General features: G+C 52.9%; 1 protein-coding gene across 2 annotated transcripts in view; it reads right to left on the reverse strand.

Moving 5' to 3' along the window:
- Positions 1 to 24,091, reverse strand: part of LOC144136480 (uncharacterized) — a 600,742-nt gene that overhangs the window by 458,060 nt on the left and 118,591 nt on the right. Inside the window, exon 1 of one of the 2 annotated variants that reach the window (XM_077668842.1) lies at positions 5,114 to 5,474. The exons of the other annotated variant lie outside the window; for it this stretch is intronic. Coding sequence (XP_077524968.1) covers positions 5,114 to 5,147 — 34 coding nt within the window. The 5' untranslated portion in view covers positions 5,148 to 5,474. Of the gene's footprint in view, positions 1 to 5,113; positions 5,475 to 24,091 lie in introns of those variants that run through there. 2 annotated transcript variants of the gene reach the window in all.

Here is a 24,091-nt window from a genome sequence, read left to right on the forward strand (position 1 = left end):
CGCGAAGGCCTCCCGCGGTACACGCTCGGCGGCGTTTATCGGTCGCAATGGCTGCAATTTGCCCCGCAACAACCGCCCGCTTTTCTCGCTCGCAGCCCCGAAAAATCTCCCTCCGCAGGCTCTCTGCGGACGACGCGGCTGCTGCTACTGGCGCTTGCCTGCATTTTCCAAGCGTTTGCTTTACATTCGCCAGACAGGCTAAGCAAAGCGGCCATTTTCTGGACTGACATCGGTCGCTGTCGCGCCGGCCTCGTCCGCTTCTCGCTTGCTCCTCTCCTTCTTTTTCCGCGGCTCGATTTCATTGTTCTGGCACTGTACGACCTGTACACCGGCCGTCAATGGTTTGTAAGCGAGCTAAGTCACGTGCCCGAAGCACCTCGTGAACGAAGGTCGAGCAATAGACCTCAGGGAGAGCACGCAACTGAAATCAAAAATTCTTCCCTCAGACGCTACTTTTTCCCGCGGTAACCGATGAGCGAGGCAACGTTCCTAAGGACGCCTTCTTACTTTATTGGTTAAAACCACGGTTCCCTCTTTGCAAGAACAAAAAGAATAAGCTCTAACGTGATGATATCAACTGCCTTCACTAAACAAATATAGAGCACACGAGGAAGCGTCGATGTGATGCAAGGTTCTCTCAGACATCGCAGCAAGAAACAAGAACAGCACCCGCTCGCAAGTGGCGCTTGTCTGAACAGGCAGAACCACTCGGTAGTGGGCACTACCACAGGCGTCTCGCTATCCGTGGTTGCAACCGAACGCGCTGTGCCACCCTGTTCAGTATCAAATAGCACAAAGACACCTTCGGTGCCAATACCGCAAAAGTCAAAGTTCTGCATTCAGGGAGCACACCAGTTCGCCACTCCCGCGTGATGCGCGAGGCTTACCCTACCTATCATACGAGAGCCCAAGAGGCAACGAAACGACCTACGTTACTTCCGCGACTATACGCAACAGCTTCTGACGAGACCCAAACGTGGCTCCTCCATCTGCCATGCGGTGCGCAAGGCGATTACAGCCTCCCAACAACCAGCACTATAAAATGCGCCTCAAAGGTGGATACAACGCTGAACGAAGGGAGATGCCAAAATGGAGAGCGGCAAGAGAGACGTTCGCCGCACAAGCGAAGGAGGCCAAGACAGGAGGGCCGCATGCAGCCTGCCGGCCGCAAATCAGCTGCTGGATAGGCCAGCGCGAAACGAGCTCTGGCGGCCAAGGTCCCGCTCATTACGAGGCAGGACCACGTGCACGCGGGGATCGCGTATTCAAGGTGCGCCGGCGAGGCGAGCCGTCGGGCCGGTGCGCAACAGCTGGGGTGCCCCTGGGGTGCACCCTTTCGCTCGGGCCAATTAGGCCGCTGAATGCGAGGTGCCGCGGTCGGCAGGAAAAGTGCTCGTACGTACAACTATCCATTGTTTACACGGAAGAGTCGAAACGCGTGCCTGTGGACTCCTGAAAACACGCGTATACGACGCTCCGCTTTCCCGCTTGGAAGCACGCACACCGAGAGCATCGAGCCTGGCTTTTTCGGCTTCGCCGAGTGAGAGAGTAGTTTTAAACGAACGACCGCGCGAGAGCCACTCTGCATTAACACGAAGGAAGAAGCATACACATCATTTCGAAAAGAATATGCAGCAGCCAGGCGCAGCTTGCGGGGACCTTGAGCGCGCGCCGCTGCCAGAGGGACCGACGGCTGACCGCCTCGTACACATTGCGCAAAAGCGAAGTATGGTGGCAGCTATCCGGAGGTACACTCGCGCGCCTTGAATAATGCGGCTGCCGACTGTCTGAGAAATTGCGGACAGCGTAGAAGTTGCCAGCGGACGCCCTTCGATGTGATCACTCTAAAGTCCCTTCATGAGCGTCCGTAAAGATATAGGCACTTTATTTAGCGCACTCTATAGAAAGTAGCGCCTACGTCAGCCGATTTTCACAAGGCATAGACGCCAAGCGCGCAATGCACGCTGCTAAACGGCATCGGAAAGCCAATAGAATGGACTCTCGGTACATTTGAAACTCGCTTGATTCGAACAACCTGTTTATTCGAATCCAAGTTTCCGTTCCCTCAACGTCACGTGTATTAAAATGGCTCCCAATGCTTCCAGATTCTACGTGATTCAACGAATTGTCGATGCTCTTCGAGTTCGAAATGTCGAAGGTTGATTGTAGCGCCGAAAAATGTCCACACTTTGGGAACGAAACAAAGCCACGGCAGTGATAAGGAGAGTCAGCGTCGCGTGCGGACACCCGTATCGGGGGTTTCGTCGAATCGTTTCGTCCGCCGTGCGCATCAAACGACGCAAAGCGCACAAACACCACCACAGGTGAGTGTAAACGCCGAGGGAGGGAGGGCGTACAGTGACGGCCAGCCGATAATGAGACGATGTTGCGTCCGCCATTCCAGCGGTGACGGACGTCGGCTGAGGACCGGGTGATCCCCCGGCGCCCAAAGAGCTCCTTCGCGCTCCACGCATTCGCCGCCAAGGACAGCCACGGAGACTCCGGGGTTGCACCGGGCGCCTCCAGCTTACGTGCGCGCGGTGGCCAATGAAGCGGCGCGTATGGCACATAACTGCGAGGCTTATTGCCATGCTGATGGATGCGCGCGCGGCGCTGTTTTCGCAGCCGCCGGTGGCGTACGAGCGCGACGTGCATGTCAAAACCCGCCGCTGGAAAAACTCCACGCTGGACGTCCCAGGCTTGACTCGCTACACCGGCGGGCCACCGAAGGCAGTGCTTGCAAGCGACGGATGGAACGGAGCCGGCAACGGGCTGCCTCAGGTGGCCAACGACACGCAGATGGGAGTCGTTACTGCTGCGGCCCCAGTTGTTTTGGTTTTCCTCGCGGTCGGCTAATTGCATACAACGCCTAATTAGCGGTAAATGTCCAAAGGAAAGCGCTCAAGTGCTCAACAAGCGAAGACTCGCACAGCAAAGAGCCCAGGAAAAAAGTGGAGGGGACAGTAGGCTCCACCTTAAGAGTAAGACGCGACAGCGTTAATTGGTTAATGCCCGTATCTCTAGTTTACATTGACAGACCGCTGAGAGTCCTCATGCTGCTCCTGGTGCAGTGGTGCAGCGGTTAAGCGAACCCGCTGCGGTGACTCAGTGGTTAGCGTGCTCGGCTACTGATCCGGAGTACCAGGGTTCGAACCCGACCGCGGCGGCTGCGTTCGATGGAGGCGAAACGAAAAGGCGCCCGTGTGCTGCGTGATGTCAGTGCACGCGAAAGATTCCCAGGTGAGTCGAAACTCTTTACGAGTCCTTCACTGTGAACATCTTTCTCCATTTCTTCTCTCAGTCCCTCCTTTATCCCTTCCCTTACGGCGCGGTTTCAGGTGTCCGCCGAGATGTGAGACAGATACTGCGCCATTTACTTTCCCCAAGCGGGTAAGTAATTAGAGTGTTTAATGAAACTAAAACAAAAAGGAAGGTAAGAGATTTTTGCTAACCCCGAAATCTGCCATAACTACTGCGGCGACACCAGAGCTGGGGCAGCGGAAATAAAGGATAACAGGCAGTTTGAAGAAGTGAAATGAAAGAAGTGAGGAGACAGTAAGAAAGGATACAGAGAGGAGCGGATAAATACACTATTTACATAAGCTTTTCCCCAAAAACCAATTTCCCATTTTTTTCGGTTAAGCGATGCGCCACTGCCCTGCGATGGCAGGTGCTGTAACCGATCGGCCTTGTGCGACGACTCAAACTGCTCTTCCCGAGAGACCTCTCGCGACCAATCATTAATTTAACTGCCACCTGGAACGGTGGGCCGTTTGCTCCCAATCCGGTGGGCGATGACGCCACAAGGTGACGTGACTTCGGTGGCCCACCTGCCCCCTACAGGTTGCTCCTCAGGAGATTTTTCGCGGACTTTTTGCCGATGAAGACGCCGGCTTTTCTGCAATACGAGCTCCTTAACGTTATCGTGTTAAAACCAGGGAATACGCTGAAATACGCGGTGTCAAATAGCGTTGTCGGTACCAGCGGAGTTATCTATACTAACGAAGTGAAGATTAACGTACGGAGAAACAGAAACATGAAGCGTGACAGTCTTAAATGACACATTGATTAACGGACTGAGGGACATTTCTATCCACTGAGACCTCCTCCGCTGGACAGAGAGCGAAACGTTTAGTCAAACCGTTAAGTTGCGTCAATCTACAGAGCAGTCCACTACTGAGGCAGCTGAAAAAATGTCATTCGCCTGCATAGGTTTTCATTGCCCGTCAGGCCTGCAGTAAGCGCGGGAAGACGAGGAAAGAAACGGAAAAAACGCGCTTTACGTGCGCTCACAGACAAGGGTTCCAGTTTGAATTTCAAGAGCCATCGTCCCGTCCGATGACGTACAGGCGCACTGATAGCGGTTGTTGTCATCTCATGCATCCCATGTAAGTACGTGCGCCTGGCTCACTCCCACTCCGCCAGGTTTTCCTTCTGCTGCTTTTAAGAAATTGCAAAGGCACGCCGGCGACGCGAGCAGGAATGCTCCGTGGAGGAAACCGCGAGTTCACGCGATGCTACGACTACTCTGCACCCAACCGCCACCCGCTTTAGGAGAGTCAATAATTCGCTTGTCCAAATACTTGCCATGCTCACCCCCCCCCCCCCACTCCAAAAAAAAAAAGCTTTCAAAAGTGAAAATATTTTCAGTACCGATATATTCGCCAATACGAATAATGTGCCTCCGCCTATAAAACTAACGCACAGCTAAGGCGGGTTATCCCACACAAGCGTCCGGCATCGCAGATTCTTGGCACACAGGTCACACGTTCTTGGGAAAAAAGAGCGCTACAACTGACATTAATGCTTCCGCTCACAGGTTGTCAGTGACTTTTGAAACTGGGCTCACATTCCAAATAACTGTTCCCGTCTGTTTGCGCCAGTTATAATGGCCAGAAGAAAGGCGAACAGGAGAACGAACCCGGCATTCAAGCGAGCAGAAAGCGTATTCACCCAGCACGCGGCCGGCGTTCCGTCGCCGCCGAGGCGCACTCTAGGCCTCGCGGCGGCGCTGCGCCACATGGCGTGCGCGCCCGCGCGCGGGCCGTTCGAATGCGGTATCCGGCCGCGGGACGTCCCGTAACGGGCGCCCCTCCCCGCCCCACCCTCTCACCTGTTCCTCCGGAGTCGTATCCGACACGCAGCATGGAGCCTGTGCGCGGTGGTGGCGGCGACCCCGAGTCCCGTAGCACGCTGTCGTTCGTAATCCTTGGGGCGGCGTCGCGCGCGCGCACACTCACGTCCGGCACGCACCACACACGCGCACCGGTTCAGCTCTGCGCAACGAGGGCCACCGCCGGCGTTTCATGGGCGGCGATCGCGCCCGGCCGGAGAACACAACGCGGCGTCGAGGTCTGGGGGGTCCCGCGCCGGACAAGACAGCACGCGCGATGCAGACGAGGCGCCGAGAAGAAGAGGCGTGCAGAGCGGCGCAGAGTCACACACCAGCAGCAGCGAGGGAGCGGCGGCAGCAACAGGCGGCCGGCTCAGCGGGCGCGCGGCGACTAACGAGCGGAGAGGGAGCCCGGCCGGCGGCGCGCGGCCGGCGGCTCGGGCGAGGGCGCGTTACCTGCTCAACCTGACCCGACCAATTAATCCGTGCCCCGGGGGGAGCTGTCCGCCGCCGCCAACGGGCTCGGCGGCTCGCGACGTCTTCTTTCGGCGCGCCCCTTTCTCTGGCGGCTCCGTGTGACAACAACGCGTATACGGTGGCTCGCCAAGGGGATCGGACGCTGCAAAGCAGCACGGACGGCGTCCGCGTGCGGGGCCACCCTGAAGCCGCCTCCAAATCGCGCAATGAGGAGCCATACGGTGCTCTCGAGTTCGCTGAGCAGGCTGTGCACCGACAGACCTGTTCGCATCGGCAGCAGTGCTTGCACAAGGCATATAAGCGATGTGGACAAAGACACCTCTTACGGGCTTCATTCTAAAAGTCCCCTCTCTAGTTTTCTTTGCCCCCCAAATTACGTGCATGAGCACTTCCTCGACATATTCACACCTGCAGGCCAAGTTCAAACTTCTGACTGAGCAAAAGCAAAAAATTTAAAAAAAAACAGGAGGGTTGGTCACTTGCTATTGGAATAGCGAGGACACTTTGATGATCAGCCCTCTGGCAGGAGAGCATTCACTAACGCTGACAGCACTCCTCCTTAGGAAGACACATAAAGGCACCAGACAATCTCGTACGCTCGCGCTAGTCATCTCAGTGGCCAACACTCTGCGCTTCTTACACTACTTCAGCTCTTCGCGAGCAGCTCACGAAGGTAACATTTGCCACACAACTCGAGAAATCGCCCGCTTCACGTCGCCCTTCGGCGCCCATTGGGTCTGGAGTGCGGGGATGCTCACTTACCCGGGAACAAGCTGACATGCCGAGTAATGCGTTTTCAATTATTTCCTTCTTTCACGTCCTCCGCAGAAAGTTGCGTTGGAGCAGGCATTAATGGTTAATCCCACAAACTGAGCCTAGTCAGATGTCCGGAACAGCATGTGCTGAACCGGCAAATGAAAACTAAATGGAGAAAAGAATACAGCCCTTATGCTACGCACAAAAACGTATACCCTTCGATTGCGTACAGTAATTTCAAGTAACCGAAGAGCGATCTCAAAATAAACACGAAAAATGAACTAGATCCAGAACAGGACACCGCTAGTATGTATAGATCTTAAAGATCTATACAGATCTATATATACTAGCGACTAAAAATTAAATTTTATGAATAAATTAAATAAAGAACGCAAAAGTCAGAAGAATGCAAACATGGTCTGGAGACAAGCGATGTCAATGAGTTCGCTCTACGTATTCATATTCACGCGCTTAGCGGAATATATATTATTATCAGACCCAAGCTTAACTGTTCAATTCGACCAGCTGTGAGCTTTTGTTTTTACTCTGGCCCCAGGAGCGGTCACAACGTAAAGAAAAGTTTACCGGTAAACAGGAAAAAAGAACGATTTTCTTTATACTAATCATGAGCTGCCCTCCCTGATCACTGACAGCGTTAACCTAACGGGTCGACGAAAGCGCAGAGCGTGTGCGGCTAGCTTCAAATGTCCCCTCAGTTTTCTTAGTCGCTTTAATTAAATCAATTAATCGCGGTGTCTAACTGCCTGGTCCCCAAAAGAACACATATCCTTTTTTTTCGTTTTGCTTTGTCCGCAAAGTAAGAATGAGATCGTTACACAGTTCGGAAAGCGAAAACACGCGCATGTGATGGCCAGGGAAGTGGGAAACTGGCAGCAACCAGACACACATAAATGAGAGTGATCACATGGTTCCAGGTTTCATGTAATATATAGAAACATTACTAATGCATGTCTCGCCACCACCGAAGTGCATCCGCATGAGGGCAACACGTATGCCTCGCAATTAAACACAGAAATTAGCCCCGCGTGATGGCACTCACCCAACCAACTAGCAACGGGAAGCGCGGAGAGCATGTCGAACGATGGTGTTGTAGAGAGAAAGAGGGGGGGGGCACTGATTACAGAACTAGAGATAAAAGCCAAAAGCTTCGTTTCAGTTGGACGCGTGCTGGAGAAGATATATTAGATCCCGGAAAGATAAGCCTAATGCGAGAAACAAAGATAATTAAAATGTCAAATAGCCCCTTTATTGCATGTCTGTGTGAATTATGCCGTCAGCTGGGGGCTCAATGATGCGACAACTTCCGCTTTTTCAACAAGCCCGGCGAGAGGCGGCCCCCAAATGACGGACGGCATTATAGCTCAGCGGAGCAGTCAGCGATAAATATAAGTAATTGACATCCCTATTTCAAAATCTGGTCAATGAAACCGGAATTTACCGGAAGGAACAGGATTCATTCCGGTCCCGGTTTGCGGAAAACAGGTTAATACCGGACCCCATGCAGGTTATCCGTGTCCGGTTTACCGGTCATACCGGCGGAGACCGGTAGTTCTCAGCAGAGGTGGCAGCCTCATCAGGTTTCGACCTCAAGAGGTAGACCTCAACTCAAAATGACCTCAGCCTCACGAAGGAGGTGACGTCGGAGACAGCTGAATTTTTTGAGTGAGGTAAGCAAATCGACTTCAACCTCATGCGTGAGTTTGAGGTTGAGTGAGGTCGTCATCGGTGAGTCGGATTTTGAGTTCGAAGTTTTTTTTCAGTTTATCCCGACTAGCGCCCCTTCCGGATTGCAGTTCAAGCGGCCTACTCCTAAACGTGGGATTCCACCCGTGTTCAGAGCTTAAGCAAGCTTGCCCGGGTCCAGCATAGCGCTTATATCGCAGCCACCTGAGTAGGACTTAATCCAAATAGTGAAATCGTTTTGTTAGTGTTTCAAGCTTGGAGGTGAGCCGATATCTCTTTAGCAAGCTTATCGATGTAGCGCTACACGCTCTTAACTTGTAACTGACAAGGTGAAAGCAAGAACCCAGGTTTACGTCAGCAACGTGAACAAATACGCTCGAGGATAACTGAAACACAGAGGTGACAGCCGAAAAATACACGGGTAGCTTCATAATGGGCGACCTTAGTGCACGAACCAGCTATGACGAACGCATTATCTTCACGGAATGGCTTATAGTGGAAGCAGCAGCGCAAAATAGTGAAACATGGAATATACAAAGGTCGGTCAAAAAGTAGCCCAAGTCGACTGTAACTCGGTAATGATAAGCACTAGGGAAATGAAATTATGTTCATGAGAAATGGTACTGAATATATTATCCATTTTAATCACTGCACTGCAGTCTTTTGTTATTTCTATGAGACGCTGGTAAGTTCGTGAAGCCCTTGAGGTTTGTCCCTGCACCCCTTTTTCACACGCGCAATGAGTTGACATCTCCAACCTGTTTTGCACGAAGATAAGTCTACAATCGTCCAAAGAGACAGAAATTTGATTCTGCTTCGTGAATGAATTACTTCACGAAAGTACTGTGACAGAAATTTGATTATGCTTCGTGAATGAATTACTTCATGAAAGCACTGTGGACAATTCCAATGAGAATTTGCACAAGATCAACACAATCGATTATCCTGATTTGCATCCATTCCCTCGCAAAGAACCTTGGAGCCCAGCAAGAACAAATTTTTCTGTGTCCAAATCTTTCGGTTAGCATTAAGACGGTTCATTTTTCCATACCTGTGTGTTCCATGATTTGTCCTCGTGGTGATGCATCTATCATATTAATGAGTTCACGACTGGCTGATTAATTTTCAACGGACGCGATGCTTGACGGTCTAGATGAACATGGGCAGGGCCCGGATTTTGCAGTCACCCACGCTTAAACATCTGAAGCCATCGAAACACATTCTTCGATTCAATGTGTTGCCCCCCTTGACTGGCAAGAGCTACAGCGAATTGATATTGCTGAGTTATCGACTGAGTTGTGCACAGGAATTCGATCACTGCATTTTAACGTTGTGGGTGTCACTTTGATCATCCACAGTAGCTTACACGAAACGAGAGAAAACAAAATTGAGGTAAGGATTATGGTATCAACAGCCTACGCTTCTACCTACGAAATTTAATTTCTCTAGTGCTTAGTATTACCCAGCTACAACGGATTGTGCGTTACTTTTTGCCCACGCAGCGTGGAACTGAAAAAAAAAAAAAACGCATGGCCTCTTCGCCCAGTTTCTTCTGTGTTTTTTTTTTCGCTGTTCTAGTCGTTCGTTCAACATTTCATTGTTCGCTTATGCCTATAAATGGCTAGCTGGATGTGTACTATCGGAGTCGCTGCTCCGCTGGCCCCATGGGAAGCTAGATGACGGATCATAACACGAATTGATAAGACAGATGGCTCTTTGTGTAGCAAGAATTACGAGGGTTCTGAGAGGACGACAGAACAGCCAGCATTGAGAAATGATGATATTCTGAGAATATTCTACTACAATCGATGCTCATTAAGTATGCAGCATATCGGTGACACCTCCTGATGGCCTGCAAGAAGATTTAGTTCACTTACAGGGTAATCAGCAAGCTACTGCTGCATTTTCTGCACCTGGTAACAATAGGCTAACTGTGTAAAACCACAGTTACACTAAAGACAATACAATATTATGCACCACTTTCCAGTGGCCGCCGTGGGTTTGTGATACCAAACGTAGATAGTTGGGATAGTTGGCGCTGTATAACACTATGACTCATGCTTCCAGGAAAAAAAAAAAGCCGCATTCAGCACAAACGTGCTGTTGAGGCGCTGACGGTTTATGGTTTGAATCCTTGCGGAGAGTAGTTTTTTTTTTCTAGCTTTTAATTTTTGGTTTTTGAAATGTATCCTTTATCCAGCAACCAGGGCCGCCCAGTAATACAGGAACATCCCAGTATGACACAGGTCCAGCCTGTATCACGTAGGTTTACCCTGTACAGAAAATCGGTATACCCGATCCTACATAAATCTAATACTGGATTTTTCAGTAGCGAAAATTTAATACGAACAGATTCTGTAAGGCAACGAATCAGAGACGGCTATAACTGTGTCATCGCAATAATGGCACCCGTAGCTCAATTACGCACTGTTCCAGTCAAGACAGGCATTCCTACTTCATTTCTTCGAAAGATGCGTCCAAAGCATGCTGTCTAGGCATTCATTCCCCTACCCGCGTGTGTACTTACACGTCGCCAATCAACGTGGGAAAGTGGTCAGACAGGTAATCAATCAACGCCTGGCTGCTGGCCAGCCGAAGGGCTCGCAGTCCGACACGAATCGGGAGGCGAGCACGCAATCTCCCAGCTTCTCTAGATTCCCAATGGCTTGCGGCAATCTTGTTACTACGAGTCTCTCGAGCAGCGGAGCTCGAGCGTTTGGCCGATCCTTCTGCACCATGCATGCGCCCAGAAATGTGTTGAACACCGCGTGCCAACTGGCTGCAGAGAGACGGGCCTACCACGCACGCGAAATCCACCAAAATGTGGAACTAACTTCTTGAATCACAAAAGGCTTCCAAGGCTGGATTTACTGGAGGTCACCAGCAACATTTTCCGAGCAAAATGCACGCGCTCTGCGACTTCAATAAAGTGCTGACTCCTGTCCAGACTGCTGGCAACAGGGTGGCACTGTGCGTTCGTGCAAAGCTACAACTCCCCAGGACCCGCTAGCACGATGCAAGTTAGATGGTACACAGTTCCCGGTCCTGTCTTATTCGAAAGCTAAACCCTCCGTGGGTCTCAAGGGAAGCAATGGCGCATGACTGGCTCACTTTGTCGGTGGGCATTTCCACTGCACTGCGAATCAGGTTGGCCCGGATGATTTCTCTGGTGGGTCGAGAGGCCTTAGACAATGCGAAACTGCGAATCAATATGCGGGCGGAACCTGCGATTAATTTGTTACGAATCTGGAGGCGAGCAGCGAGTCCGCCACCATAACCACGTTTTTAGCAACTCTGACCGGTTACTCCAAATACCACTACTCGCGTTATAAAGCAACCAATGTTTCTGAACCGAGCAGAGTGCCACGAATTTCGATATGAAAGCATTGCGGAAAATTTCTCAAACGGCGTGATCAAAAATCTCGCGACTTACGCCACTAGTTGGACCTGTCCAACTGCCGAAACAGTGCGTGGCTTAGCCATATCCAACAGCCAGTTCACCTAGATCCCCCAGTCGAGAAATGTGGGCCCTATGGGCAAACCTCAGCTCTTCTTTATCTACTTTCTCCCAATTCTTTAAATTTTCCCACACCCTGCGCGATAGTTAAGAAATCAGTTGTGTTACCGCACAGCTATGGCGCTGCAGTAAGCCGATTTTAGCTCACGTTTCAGTAAAATTAAACACAGTAAGAGCAGCTTCCTTTCGGGAGTACAGATCTGACGCACACTCCCGCTTAATACGCCTCTTCGAAGCTCCCACAGCGCCCACACTACGGTTTGCCTTTTACGGCAAGTGTATGTGCCGAGATGCACAACCCGAAATACACAGGCCACTGCAAAAGAGCCACGCTCTGTTGAGCACTTCTGGGCCCATGCTGCCGTGAACTCTGCTCGGACACTGCATCTTGAAGGTCACACTGAGCGCGGTTGTACAACGCAAACAGGCACCTTGAACATTCAGCCGCCCCCGGTCACCTCCACTGCCGTTAAGACAGCGCCGTACGCTCTCGTAGTGCGCAAAGCGGGGCTCAAGACTTCCGAGAGCTCCCTTCGCTGCTCGGACAGACACTTGGGCGCCCCGCCAACGGGAGCCGAGTGCCCGCCGCCGCGGCGCAAGGATTGACTCGCGGCCATCAACGTCTGCCCGCTCATGCGGGCCGCTGCATATTCACGAGGCCGCACCCTCCCACGTAAATTGCCCCGTCATTTCGCCGCTCCCGTGCGCCGACTCGGAAGCCGCCGACGACCACTCTGCACTGTCGTGTGTGTGTGTGCACGATCGAGGCTAGCCAGACGAGGCGTGCAGGCCGACCGGCCGCCGATGAGACTGCGGACAGGGCAAGACGCTTCCCATAACCCTTGTCCTCGTATGTTTGCTTGTTTGCTCGCTCGCAAATGGCGCACAAAAGACGCGCTGCCGCGCGCGCATGCAGCGCGCTTGATGGAAGGCCTGTCACAGCGCGCCACTTTAAAGGACAGCTTCATTAAACCCCTTCGCTTCACGGCGCCACTGCATGGGCGCAGCGTTCCTGCGCAAGGGGAGCCGAAAACTGATTAACGTCGTGCAAACAAAACTTTGTACAAAGCCCGTACGGGTGCGTCACATTCCCGCGACCCACTCTGCGTCGTTGATTTCGTGCCTTTACTATATAGCTCCCGAACAATACGGCCGATCATAAGCAAACAGAACGCGCTCACCGGCTGCTGTGTTTCGAGCATGCATGACGTCTGGCGCTTGCCCGGCCAGTGCGCACTATACGAGACCGGCACATGCTTTGATGGGCGCGGAACCAGCACTGCTCCGACACAGCTATACGCGCGACGACGCTGGCAGCGACAAAAAGCGTAAAATTAAAGCGGACTGATCTCTGCACGGCTCGGAAACCCTCACTTGGGGAAAGTGTCACGGCAGGCATTCTTTAGCAGAGTGTAGCAGCACGTTCTCTTTAAATAGGTGCGAAAACACAGCCGACGCGAGAATAAGGGCGAACGCGTTAGTTCATCTGGCAACCGTACGCACGACAGCCGTCGTCTGTCGTTACAATGGGCACACGCTTCCCCGTGGGATGGCGCTTGGCTTGTCTGGGGTGAAATGTTTGGAAAATGGGCCTTTGAAGCCCTCTGTGTAGCGTCGCGTTACGTTCCTGTCGTCTCCCTCCAGCCCCGTCCACGATTTAAGGTGCAAAACCTCACTCTACCAACCACCAACCTCACTTTCAAAGAGTTTAGACACCGAAGTTTTGGTTGCGTGATTTTTTCTTTGTAATGACATGCAAGACATTAGTACGCATAAATCACCACGTGGAATTTGCCTATGACCGCTAAACAATTTATTATTGGCATTTTTCTCTCGTGGTGTTTCAGCTTCAACAACCGAACGATGGCTGTGATGTCAAAGTTCGGTATAGGTCACGTGAGGTAAGAAGTAACTGCGCTATGATCGCTGCTTTATCGTTCTGATTGCCCTCAATCGTGGCTCATGAAGAAGCAGCAATTAACAGCAGCTTTTTTCAGGACTCACATTATCTATACTGAACACTGAAGGCACAGCCATCGTCCAGCCGCTCAAACAGAAGCACCATGCGAGAAGATTCAATTGCAAATTACCGGCCGTCGGCGAACACCACAAAGTGATCCAAGCATACCAATGTCGAACACACCATTACAAAGACAAAACGCAGAACCAAAATCAGGTGTCTGTACTCCTTTTATATCACGTTATTGTTTGAAGGAGGCAGCTGTATGGGCACAGCGCGTGTAAAGTGTTGTATAGCATGAAACTAACGGTCACGGGGATTAGGTGCCAAAAAACCAAAGCGACGGCTGCCGCCATGTCGATTGGTGACACGGACTGAGCCATTTCATTCTTCACTCTTGTTAGAGGCACTTGGACATACTACTCGTCGCCGTGTGGACGCTGAAAGACAGGGCCGGATTCAGCACGTCATCTTACTGTTAACATAGTTGGTAAACGATGCTAAGGGCACCAGTAATTCAGAAGGGATGCGCCAGTTTGGGCACGAAACGAGCAAGTCCACGCCGCACACATCCGCTATCCAGACGCAGTGTCCTTGGGGCGCGATGACGCTTCGAGCTCGGCGAGGCCCGCGGGCAGCTAGGCAGACGAGGCGGCCAGCCCTCCGGAGGACCTTCCATTGTCCGCCAGCAGCTCATTTATTCGCCGGCTCCGTCCCCTCCTTCTTGACCAGCAATTCACGCCAGTGGGGCGCCCAGAGAACAAGATGCTATCAGATATACGCACCCAGTTTGCCCACTGCGTGTGTGTATACGAGACGAAAGGCTTAGCTGGACGACCGCCACGTCCCAGCGCGAGAATGCGAAGGGTGGCGCGATTCTGGGCGAAGAACCGCCACATTACGCAGAAAAACAAGTCCGGCAGACCAATTAGCCTCGCGAGAAAATGAAGAAAGTTTGGAACGGGAACAAAGGAGGCGAAGATAAGGGGGGCAGCATGCTGCAGCAACGTCATGCCACTTTCGCGGTTCGGAACACTCATCGCAACGATACAACTTCAAAGGGCTCAACGATGATCCCACGTAACTAGAAAGAGGAAGACACGACCACCTGATATTTTTGTTGTTCCTGCTACTGATTGGAACACAACTTTTAGGCTGTGACACTGGCCCATATCGGTTCGCCGAAAGAGTAGGCCAGAATGAACTGTTGCGTTTTAATTTGAGGCCTGCCTCAGTTAACAGAGCTCTTTTAGTGCGCCTACAACCCGCAGAACATGGTGCTCTCTAAGTCGCACTCCATGTGTGCCGCGGAGATGTACATAATCTCGCACGCGCATGGCGAAGCATGAAGCAGCGTTTCCGGGAAACGCAAGTGCACCCGATCAGTGCGTGGCAGACCCCAGAGAGGGAGAGAGAGCTCCGAATGCGGAAGCCAGAGAGCGTCAGCACTCCCGCGCGCACGCACACACACACACACACACAGACAACCAAGACGCGCCAGAAAAGCGACTGACGCCGCGCATAGGGCGCGTCACAGCATCGCACGGGGCACAAGGAGACACGCGGCGGTCCGGAAGAATTGCCCACGCAGCTAAGCGAATAACGGAGCTCGCCGGAGGTCAGGACAGTGCGAAACAAAGAGCGAGAAAAGGGAAAACAAGGGAACAGAGCGGAACGGGGCCAATCTTCGTTTCCCGAAGAAATCGACTGGACGGAGAAGAAGTGGCGGCGCCCGGCGCACGCGCACGCACGGGCCGCGGGTTTGCCGGCAATAAAGAGGCAGTCATCTCCGTGATTGCTCCCAGCGCCCTCCTCTTCCTCCCATCTCCATTCAGTCCCGGCCGCGCAGCAGCTTTGTGTCTGACTCCCCGTTTTCGGGTTCCGCGGTGCGCCCGTGGAAGGAGCCAATGACGTCCTCGATTGCGGGTTTTCGGCCCATCCATCTATATACATCAGCTCGCCGAGAGCGCCGGCCGCGGAGAAGGCAAGAAAAGGAAGCGGGCCCGAGCCCCGGATTCAGCGCCGGGCGCGGATCACGTGGCGGGCGCATGGACCATTATTATGGATGAACCCTGCCAGCCCTCTTGACGGCGCGGAATCGCAAGGTGCCGCATCGCTTCGGCATGTTATTCTTTTTCTCTCTATCTCTCTCTCGGTAGTAAAGAACGAGTGGTCGCAGTAGTGTCTTTGCTGCACGGCCAGATGATGAGCCTATTCACATGGAACACAACAGACAAAGATTGGTTAAATAGAGACAAAGAAGAGATGCGAAAAATAAGCAGCTCCACTTTCACGGATTAAATTTCACTCGGCATCAAACGCCTAGTTACGCTACACAAGCCACGTCAGGTAGCAGGCATTCGGGGAGATTTACGACCGCGTCAAGACAATTTTCGTAACTTTAGAAGCGTCGGGCAAACGACTGCGTTTCTAATGTTTTTCACAGTAAGGAGGAAAAACATAAGCACACTTAAAGCAGCAAATAGCTAAGGCCGTCGTATAACTACAGGCATTCAGTCACAATCTTCAAGCATGTTGCACATATCCTCCCGTCTTCAAGCGAAACGTTTCCCAGACATGATCGCGGCTTTCCGCCCTCGGTAACTGGGGTATTTAACAGATCCCACGAAACTCAACCAAATGCTCTTCTAACTACGCATTCGTTCGTCTCAGCAAGCTGGCTATTAGCTACAGTCAAAAGAGGAACGTTTTCGACCGCGGGGAGTCCATGCCTGCACGGTCAGGGCTATCTGCAGAGGTCTAACAGCTTGACCTCGCAGCCCCTAGGTGCCCTCTTCCAAAACGCAGCTCGTCACTGCGCAATTGCCGACTGACCCGTGGGGCACTAGCCAACGCGGCGATATCCGCGAGTACAAATGCCTACGAGTACCCACTATCACTCCCCAGACTCTAGCATTTTGCCAAAACAAGGACGCGACGCCCACTTTTATATGCCCACAAGAGCGTGCATACGCGCGCAAACCGTTTCTCGCCTCTGCTCTCACGGTTCCATGCGGCGCAGATTTGCTTCCCAGAAAACGGTCCGGGAGGACGAACAACAATTACGCGGTAACTACAATCCGCAGCTGCAGTGGGAAAACAGACCGACCCGAACCGCGACCGGCAGTCGGCGGACAGAAGGGGAGGGGGGAGGCGGGGGGTCATAGAGAAACGGAAATGCTCATCAGAGAAGAGAAAAGGGAGAGGGGGAAGGAGGGTCCATTACCGATGGAAGCGCCGATCGAGATCACCGAGCGAGTCTGCGCGGCTGCCTCCGACGCTCGGCACGCAAATTAAAGCGTCTCCCCGTGCGTGCTGCAGGGACGCGGTCAACGTGAAAAATCGCCGGGGCGGCAACCATGCCCGGGGCTCGCTGCGCTCAGCGCGCGTATGCGTACACTGGTTTGCGAGCGCAGCAATTAGAGACACGAACGCGGAATGAGGAAAAGAAAAAAAAGTGCGATCCGTGAAAAGCACGCACAAGAAGCAGTGCATGCGGAGATGAGCAACGAGAAAGAGGGCGGCCCGCGCTCACAACCAAAGCGACAGAAATTAAGGGCAGAGATCGAAGATGCGGCGTTGCTCACACATATTTCCAATACGCTGCGCATTGCTACGCGAACTCAGTGCATTCAAGACAACCTGTAAAGCGAACAAAACGCTACTGTTGCGTACAGACAGGCCGAAACACCACAAATGGTCTACTCTCGTCATGTACGCACTTCGTATACATCCCCCTGCATTAACGCCCCCAGCGCACAGCGCGCAAATAAATTGGAATACCCCAGGTCGCGGCTAACCCGTATCAAACAGAAAGGCGAAGGAAAGGAAAACATGCGCAATAGAAGTGCCAAATCTTAGACCACGGATACGCTAAAGAAACGTGCCGCTGGAACCGGCAAGGAGCGGTCGGGATGAATGACCGACAATAGTCAGCGTCGCCAACGGCAAATCCTGTAACAACCGAACGGAGCGGATACATCGAATTTCCAGGCGTAACAGCAGTTCCGCGCTTGCTGAAAGTGCGGGGACAAAAGCCCACCCTGAGCACTTAGCGCACTGCACGCGACTCTTGCCGTGCAGAGAGAAGCCTAATGAGACAGATGTGGGATCAGAGTTCTCCTGTAATGCGGCTCCGTTGAAATCCGTGGTGGTATACAAATACGCCTCTGGACCGGGGACCGAGATACATGCTTTCGGCAGACCCAACTTATGGCAAGCGCTAAAAAAAAAAGCGGCCAGACCGCCAGCTTTATGCCTCAGCTGTGCGAAGCGCGAGAAGTCGACAGAAAATAAGGAAATCGCATTCTCATCAAGAGCTCAACTCAAAACCGCACTATCTGCAGCCGCTTTTCAGAGTAACCGAGATCTCCGCATGTGCGAACCAACAGGCAACCAACGGGCACGCAGTTAAGCCGCACCTGGAACTGGAAAGTATAATACAACATTCTGTCGCAGGCTTTGAGTTATATAGCAAACGAACAAAACTCTTGCACAATTACCAAACGGGTATTTTCATGACGGGGTGCACGCAGCAGCAAGACATGTGCGACGTATACAGGCTGCTAATTTATTGCCCTGTATCAGCGAAATAAAGAAATGTTTCCGGCCTCCTTCCCTCGCCTCTTTCTCTATTTTTTTTTTTACCACACGCAACGCTTTCTGCGACACGGAAATCTTTCTCAGCAACGCACGTATCAGCAGGCTAAGTCAAGTATCATCTGCTATTAAAATCCATAACAGCAACGACCGCTGAGTCACGCTAAGAATATGGATGTCCCTGAATTCAGTGCTATCACCGTCGTTTCCTACGCCCAAGCTCTTCGAACGCTGACCGTGGCTTGTTCTTACTGCGTTTACAATGTCCGACATGGACAGCAGCGGGTCGTTTATTCTTGTCAGTATAGCCTCTTGATCCACCTCCACTGCAGCCGAGGAGCGACGTCCATGTCGTTCCAAGAAAGACAGCAAACTGTATTTTACTTTGTTGTAATTGGGTTGAAGGTGACATTCCGTTAGTCCAGTACTTACTTTGTAGGCAGCCGCAAAGCCCCCCCCCCCCCTTTTTTTTTTAGTGCAGCGAACTAAGCACGCACGTTGTTGTTGTTTTTTTTTTTTTGAGCGCAGCGAACTAAGCACGCACGTAAGTTCGGTTCGCCTGCCATCTGTCGGTTCAGAGTAAACGTCCATAGGTATTTGTGCCAGAAGTTTACAATTCTCACGTCAGTGATCGACACAAAAACTTCGCGGCAAAAACGCAGGTGGACGTAAATGCGGGGAACAGAAACTTGCTCGAGCCCGCTCGCACCTATACGCGTCTCAAACGGGTCAAACCTGCGTCATCTGCGGTCAGGGTTGTAGTTGTCCGGTACACCGCGAGGAGACCGCGTAGGTCGGGGTTAACTGTTGAGCATTTAACAGCAATGACGTTTGAAGTGAATAACGTCCACGGCAGGTACACCATATATCCAGTCAAATCAGCGCACGCAAATTTTCGTTCCAGTTGGTATATAAGCCCGCTTCAATCCTGTCGCAAATCAGCGGCAACTTAGGAGCAGGGACGTGTGTCCCCCACCAGATCTCAAAAACAGCCAGTCCTTCGATAATCGCGCGGGTCAGTGCGGCTAGCGGCAAGATGAAGTTCGATCGCGTTTCTTCAGCGTACTAGCAGCGATGGGCTGCGCTTCATTAACGCAGTATTGACGATTCCTGCGCTCACCGACCGCTCTCTCCCATGCCCTTCCTTTCTCTCTCACTCTCTGCAGCTTGACCTAGCTCACTCGTTCACGTGGGAGCCGCTGCTCACAGTGCGCTCATCGTTTCAGGAAAGGAACTGCTCAGGCCACAAGCCGCGGTATGCCTGCAGCGCGAACGAACGCACGCTACACGCTAGAAGCGATTAATATTGCGCGCTAATTTTCCGCTCGCTGGAGTTAATCGCGCAACTAATCGGCACCCACTTAGCAACCCGTACCACTGTACTTGACAGATGAGCCTCGAAGCCGCCGCTCCAGGTAAATGCGTGCATTCATAAGCCTGCTTGATCACAGGAAACTCGCCTATAGATAACAAGCACCGCTTCTCTACACATAACCATATATTTTCGAGAGGAGATCTACAATTTAAAGACGCCTTCTCACATCACTCTGTACAGCCTCCATTGTGCTGGATGCCCCGTAAGCGGGAAGGCCAACAGCGGTAAAGGAGAGAAGGCTTTCCAAGCACCAAGCGAGCACCGCAGCGTGACTTTGCGGAGAGACGCATTAGTACGAACAATATAAAGAAAAGGAACAGCTGTTTGGTACTGCGAACCAAATTTATTGTCTCTTCCGCACTGAGCTTCAAGCGGCATTGAGGAATCATGCGTCTGAAAAAAACAACATATAAAACAAAAAATGGCTGTGGTTTAGCTCTGGTTAAACCTGGAGTGACGCGAGAGCTACATCTGGCCGAGAGTAACTCGCTCAGTCAAATTGCAAAGTCAGTCTTTCGCCGCTCCGTTTCGCTCGGCGTTGCATCTTCGTTTCTGGACGTGGATTCCCTCTCTATCCCCCTCTCCACGCAGTTTCGCCGGCAGCAACAGCTGCTCCGCACCACGTGACCAACCACGTGACCAGCCACGGCACCGCCACGGAGCTCAAGGGGTGCCACGCTCGCTGAAGGCTCGAACTGCTAGAGTTAAACTTCCCTGCTCTCCTTCGGATGGGGACGGCAGTTAGCAGTAAGAAGAGTACTTCAGGTCTTCGTCCGGCGACACGTTGCCGGTTGGGGCAGCAGTTCCAACTTCTCAAAGCAAAACTTATTTATTAAAGACGGCACTGACATAAAAAGACGGGTGAGTAAAAGGCAGTTTAAAAAAAAGGGCAGTTTAAAAAAAGGCTGTTAAAAACGGCCGAGCTTGAGACTCGGCGCGCTCGTCCTAAGTCGTCGTTTCCCGCGGGTTTTAACCCCTTCGATAATTGGGCGGAGCTTGAGTAATCTAGCTCTCGCCCAATTTGGACCAATAGCAAAGCAATTGCATCGTATGTACTAGTGGGCGGAGCCCAGGGCCCGCCCCGGGCATGATCGCTCCTGGTAGCAGGTGCGGGGGTGGGGGGGGGGGGGGGGGCATTGTCCCCGTGGGCTGTCGCGAGCCCAGTGGAATGCGCAGCTCCACCCCTAAGCGGGCGTCACGCCTCGACGTACATTCCTCGATTCCCCCCCGGGCATGACCGCTCCTGGAAAGAGGTGCGGAGGGGGGGGGGGGGTCCCATCGGCCCTGTGGGCTTCCACTTAACATGCTAGCGTAGTGTAGCTCTCGCTACAAAAAAAAAAAAAAACTCCCCTTTTCACTTGAGAAGCCATCGTTGGCTGCAAAGCCACGTGTTGTGGCTCAGTGGTTAGTGTACTCGGCTGGTGAGCTCCACGACGCGGAATCACATCTCGGCGGCGGCAACGTATCGATGGAAGCGAAACGCGAAAGACGCCCGCGTACTGTCCGTTGTCAGCTGACGTAAGAGAACCTCAGGTGGTCGAAATTAGTCAGGAGCACTCCATTATATATACGGTGCCCTTTTTCTCTCTTCATTATTTTGCTCCCTACATCTTTTCCCCTCACGGCGCAAGTGAGGCGTTCAACAAGACGTGAGACAGTACTGCGGTTTTCCTTGTCGCCAAAAACAAACGAGAAAAAAAATTGGCAGAGGCTTAACTTGGCTAGCCCTGGAAAATCAGCGAAAAGCAAGCACGCCTGCTAAGCGTCTGGGGCTCGTCCCTGGCGGCTCCGCTACACGCTCGTGACTGCCGTTCTATATATATACCCACACGACCACGTGGCTATGACGTGTATCACATGGTCATACGACACCCCATCGGATGTCACCACGTGGCTTCACATCGCCCCAACGGATGTTCTTAAGATCAAAGGCCAAACCCAAAGGTCACCCAATGTCAAAGCTCAACTAAATGTTATGGGTCAAGGTCAGGGGTCAAGCGTTCGACACCATAACTGTACCACATATGGTCATACACAGCTAACGTGGTTGGGCTGAAGGTCGTTCAAGGTCTTTCTCCGACCTACGCGACGACTGCTTTACCTAGCGCAGTGAAGCTTTTCGTTTCAAAATGGTAACATCTCACAATGTGCACGTCATTATTTACAGGCTCCAACGGTATCGCTCTGGTGTGGTACACCTTCATGGTGTCACCGTACAGCGCTGTTGTACATCACGCATCACGACGACCACCTGGGTGCCACGCTGCACAAAACTTGGCCAACGTGGCGTAAAGAGAGGCGCTGCTCCGAAACAAGCGACTGGGGGCACACGCGCCCGCGCAATCATGTCCACGCGAGAGGGCGAGCGCAGCGACCCCCAGAACGAAGAAGCACACACGGGGGCCGCTACCGGAGGGGGCGGCGACGCGCAAAACGCTTTGGGCGTCAGGGGCGTCATCGCCGGCTCCGCTCGTCACCGTAATCACAGAGCTCCGCTTGAAATAAAGAGGGACTTCGCTCTCTCAGCTTCCGCACAACAGCGGCGAAGCTTTAACACCCTCACCCGGCTGTTTCCGAGACGCACGCACTTGGGAGTAATATACACGCACGGTGTGGCGCACTTCGCGGGCTAAACACGGTGATTTATTTCGTCTTTCGCGGCCGCTGCCGGTGGTCAGCTGCTGCCGCGCGAGCCGCGCTTCCGTGCGGACCGCCATTCATTCGAGGGAACAATGAACGCCGCTGTAGCCGGCGCGCCGTCGCCTCCAAACTCTTCGCGTCGAAGCGGCGACTGCGCAGTGCTTGGTCCAGTGTACTGCACGGCTCATGTTTCCCACCTGTATACCTCCATGTGGAAGCGGGGACGACAATGCAAAGTGCTCAGAACGAACGGTCCACTCCGGTCGCAGGACAAAAACAGCATAAATGCTGTACAGTTCTAAAACCGCGGTAAACACCCAAATGGCCAGTGGTTCACCGACCGTTACCGCCACACAGCTTTGCACGCCTTGGTTTATTGTTTATGGGGGTTCAGCGTCCCAAAGCGACTCTGGCTATGAGGAACGCCGTAGTGAAGGGCTTTCGACCACCTGGGGTTCTTTAACGTGCACTGACATCGCACAGCACACGGGCATCTATAATTTTGCCTCCATCGAAATTCGACCGCCGCGGCCGGGATCGAACCCGCGTATTCCGGCCCGCCAGCAGAGTGCCGTAACCGCTGAGCCACCGCGGCGGCTCCTTTGCACGCCTTGATAAATGAAGCAGTGAAGAGAAGAGCTGCGCACCGCAGAAAAAAGCTCACTCAGAAGCATGTTCACGACGCACGTTTGGAAGCGGAGAACTGGCGGCTTGCTACGCAATTCGTGGCGTAAAAAAACTCCAACGCAGCTTCACTTGCGGCCACGTCGCGCATTCGTACCGGAACGACACTGCAATGCAAAAGACATGCAGGGGCGTTTCGCGGTAAACTGTGAAGACATACGCGCATTTCAAGGAAGTGCGTTGCCTGAGCCGCGGCATCGGTAGTGTGTGCAAGCGTTTTTTATCGTAAGCTCACTGCTTCAAAACAGACGCATGACAATGTCAATGACGCTCCCGAAGGCTATAATTCCCCATACAGACGTATCTGTATTGCAGAAACAGCAAAACCTTCGCTCAACTATACTTGAGTGTGTTTGCGGAGGTAGATCACTTACCTTAATTCTGGCGTTGGAAAGGAGGCCTCACCATTCACAGTCAGCGTTATCAGCGACTTAACAGTATATCAAAAAAGTAGGTAGCAAGAATCCACAGCTCCCCTGTAGACATTACAAATCAGTCTAAAACAAACCATCCTCCAACTTCATTTGGTCGTTCGGGGCAGACGTTTGGCCTCCTTATTTCATGGTGCTGATTCTTAACCAATATCGATCCCATCTCTTCGGGTACCTTATACTCACTTTGAATAACGCTACATCCCCAACGCACGACAACATGGTCAGCGCGGCGCGCGTGCTTTAACATCTTTTTTTCTCCTTTTTTTCGCTCTGATAGATTTCTGCAAAGGTGGGGAACTGATCCAGCCAGCCGCTTCTCCGACGCGCATTTCGTCCGGCCCCCACCAAAGAAGTCCTCCCAGGACGCTGCCACGCACGTCCAGGGCGACCGCCGGCGTTCCTCCGGCAAGCCCGGAAGCTGCGTCGTTCGCTCGTACACAGCCCGAGGGGAAAATCATGCGACTCTCCGTGGAGGCCGATTCGGCCCAACGTCGCCGGGTGCGTGCCGGACGGGGACGCGCTCAACAGGTGCCATTCGCCCGAGGTGCAGCGCCGACGCTGGGGCGGCGAATGGCGCGGCGTCGCCCGCCCGCCGCGCTCCTCCCCCGGCCGAAGGAAGCCGCCACGCAACGGCGGCGAACGAGTTGCCGCCGCCGGCGTAGCGTGCCCCATTTGCATAGCGCCGCCGTCCTTCCCAGGAGCGGGGCGCGCACGCGCGCGAGCTAGGCTCGTCCCTCCGGCGGAATCGATCGCGCAATCCCTTCGGCGCTTCCTATCGCCACGGCATGCACGCACGCGCACTCGGGCGCAGAGGAGGGCTGCGCATGCAAAG

This window comes from Amblyomma americanum, chromosome 6 (genome assembly GCF_052857255.1).
Source record: "Amblyomma americanum isolate KBUSLIRL-KWMA chromosome 6, ASM5285725v1, whole genome shotgun sequence".
Lineage (NCBI taxonomy): Eukaryota > Metazoa > Arthropoda > Arachnida > Ixodida > Ixodidae > Amblyomma > Amblyomma americanum.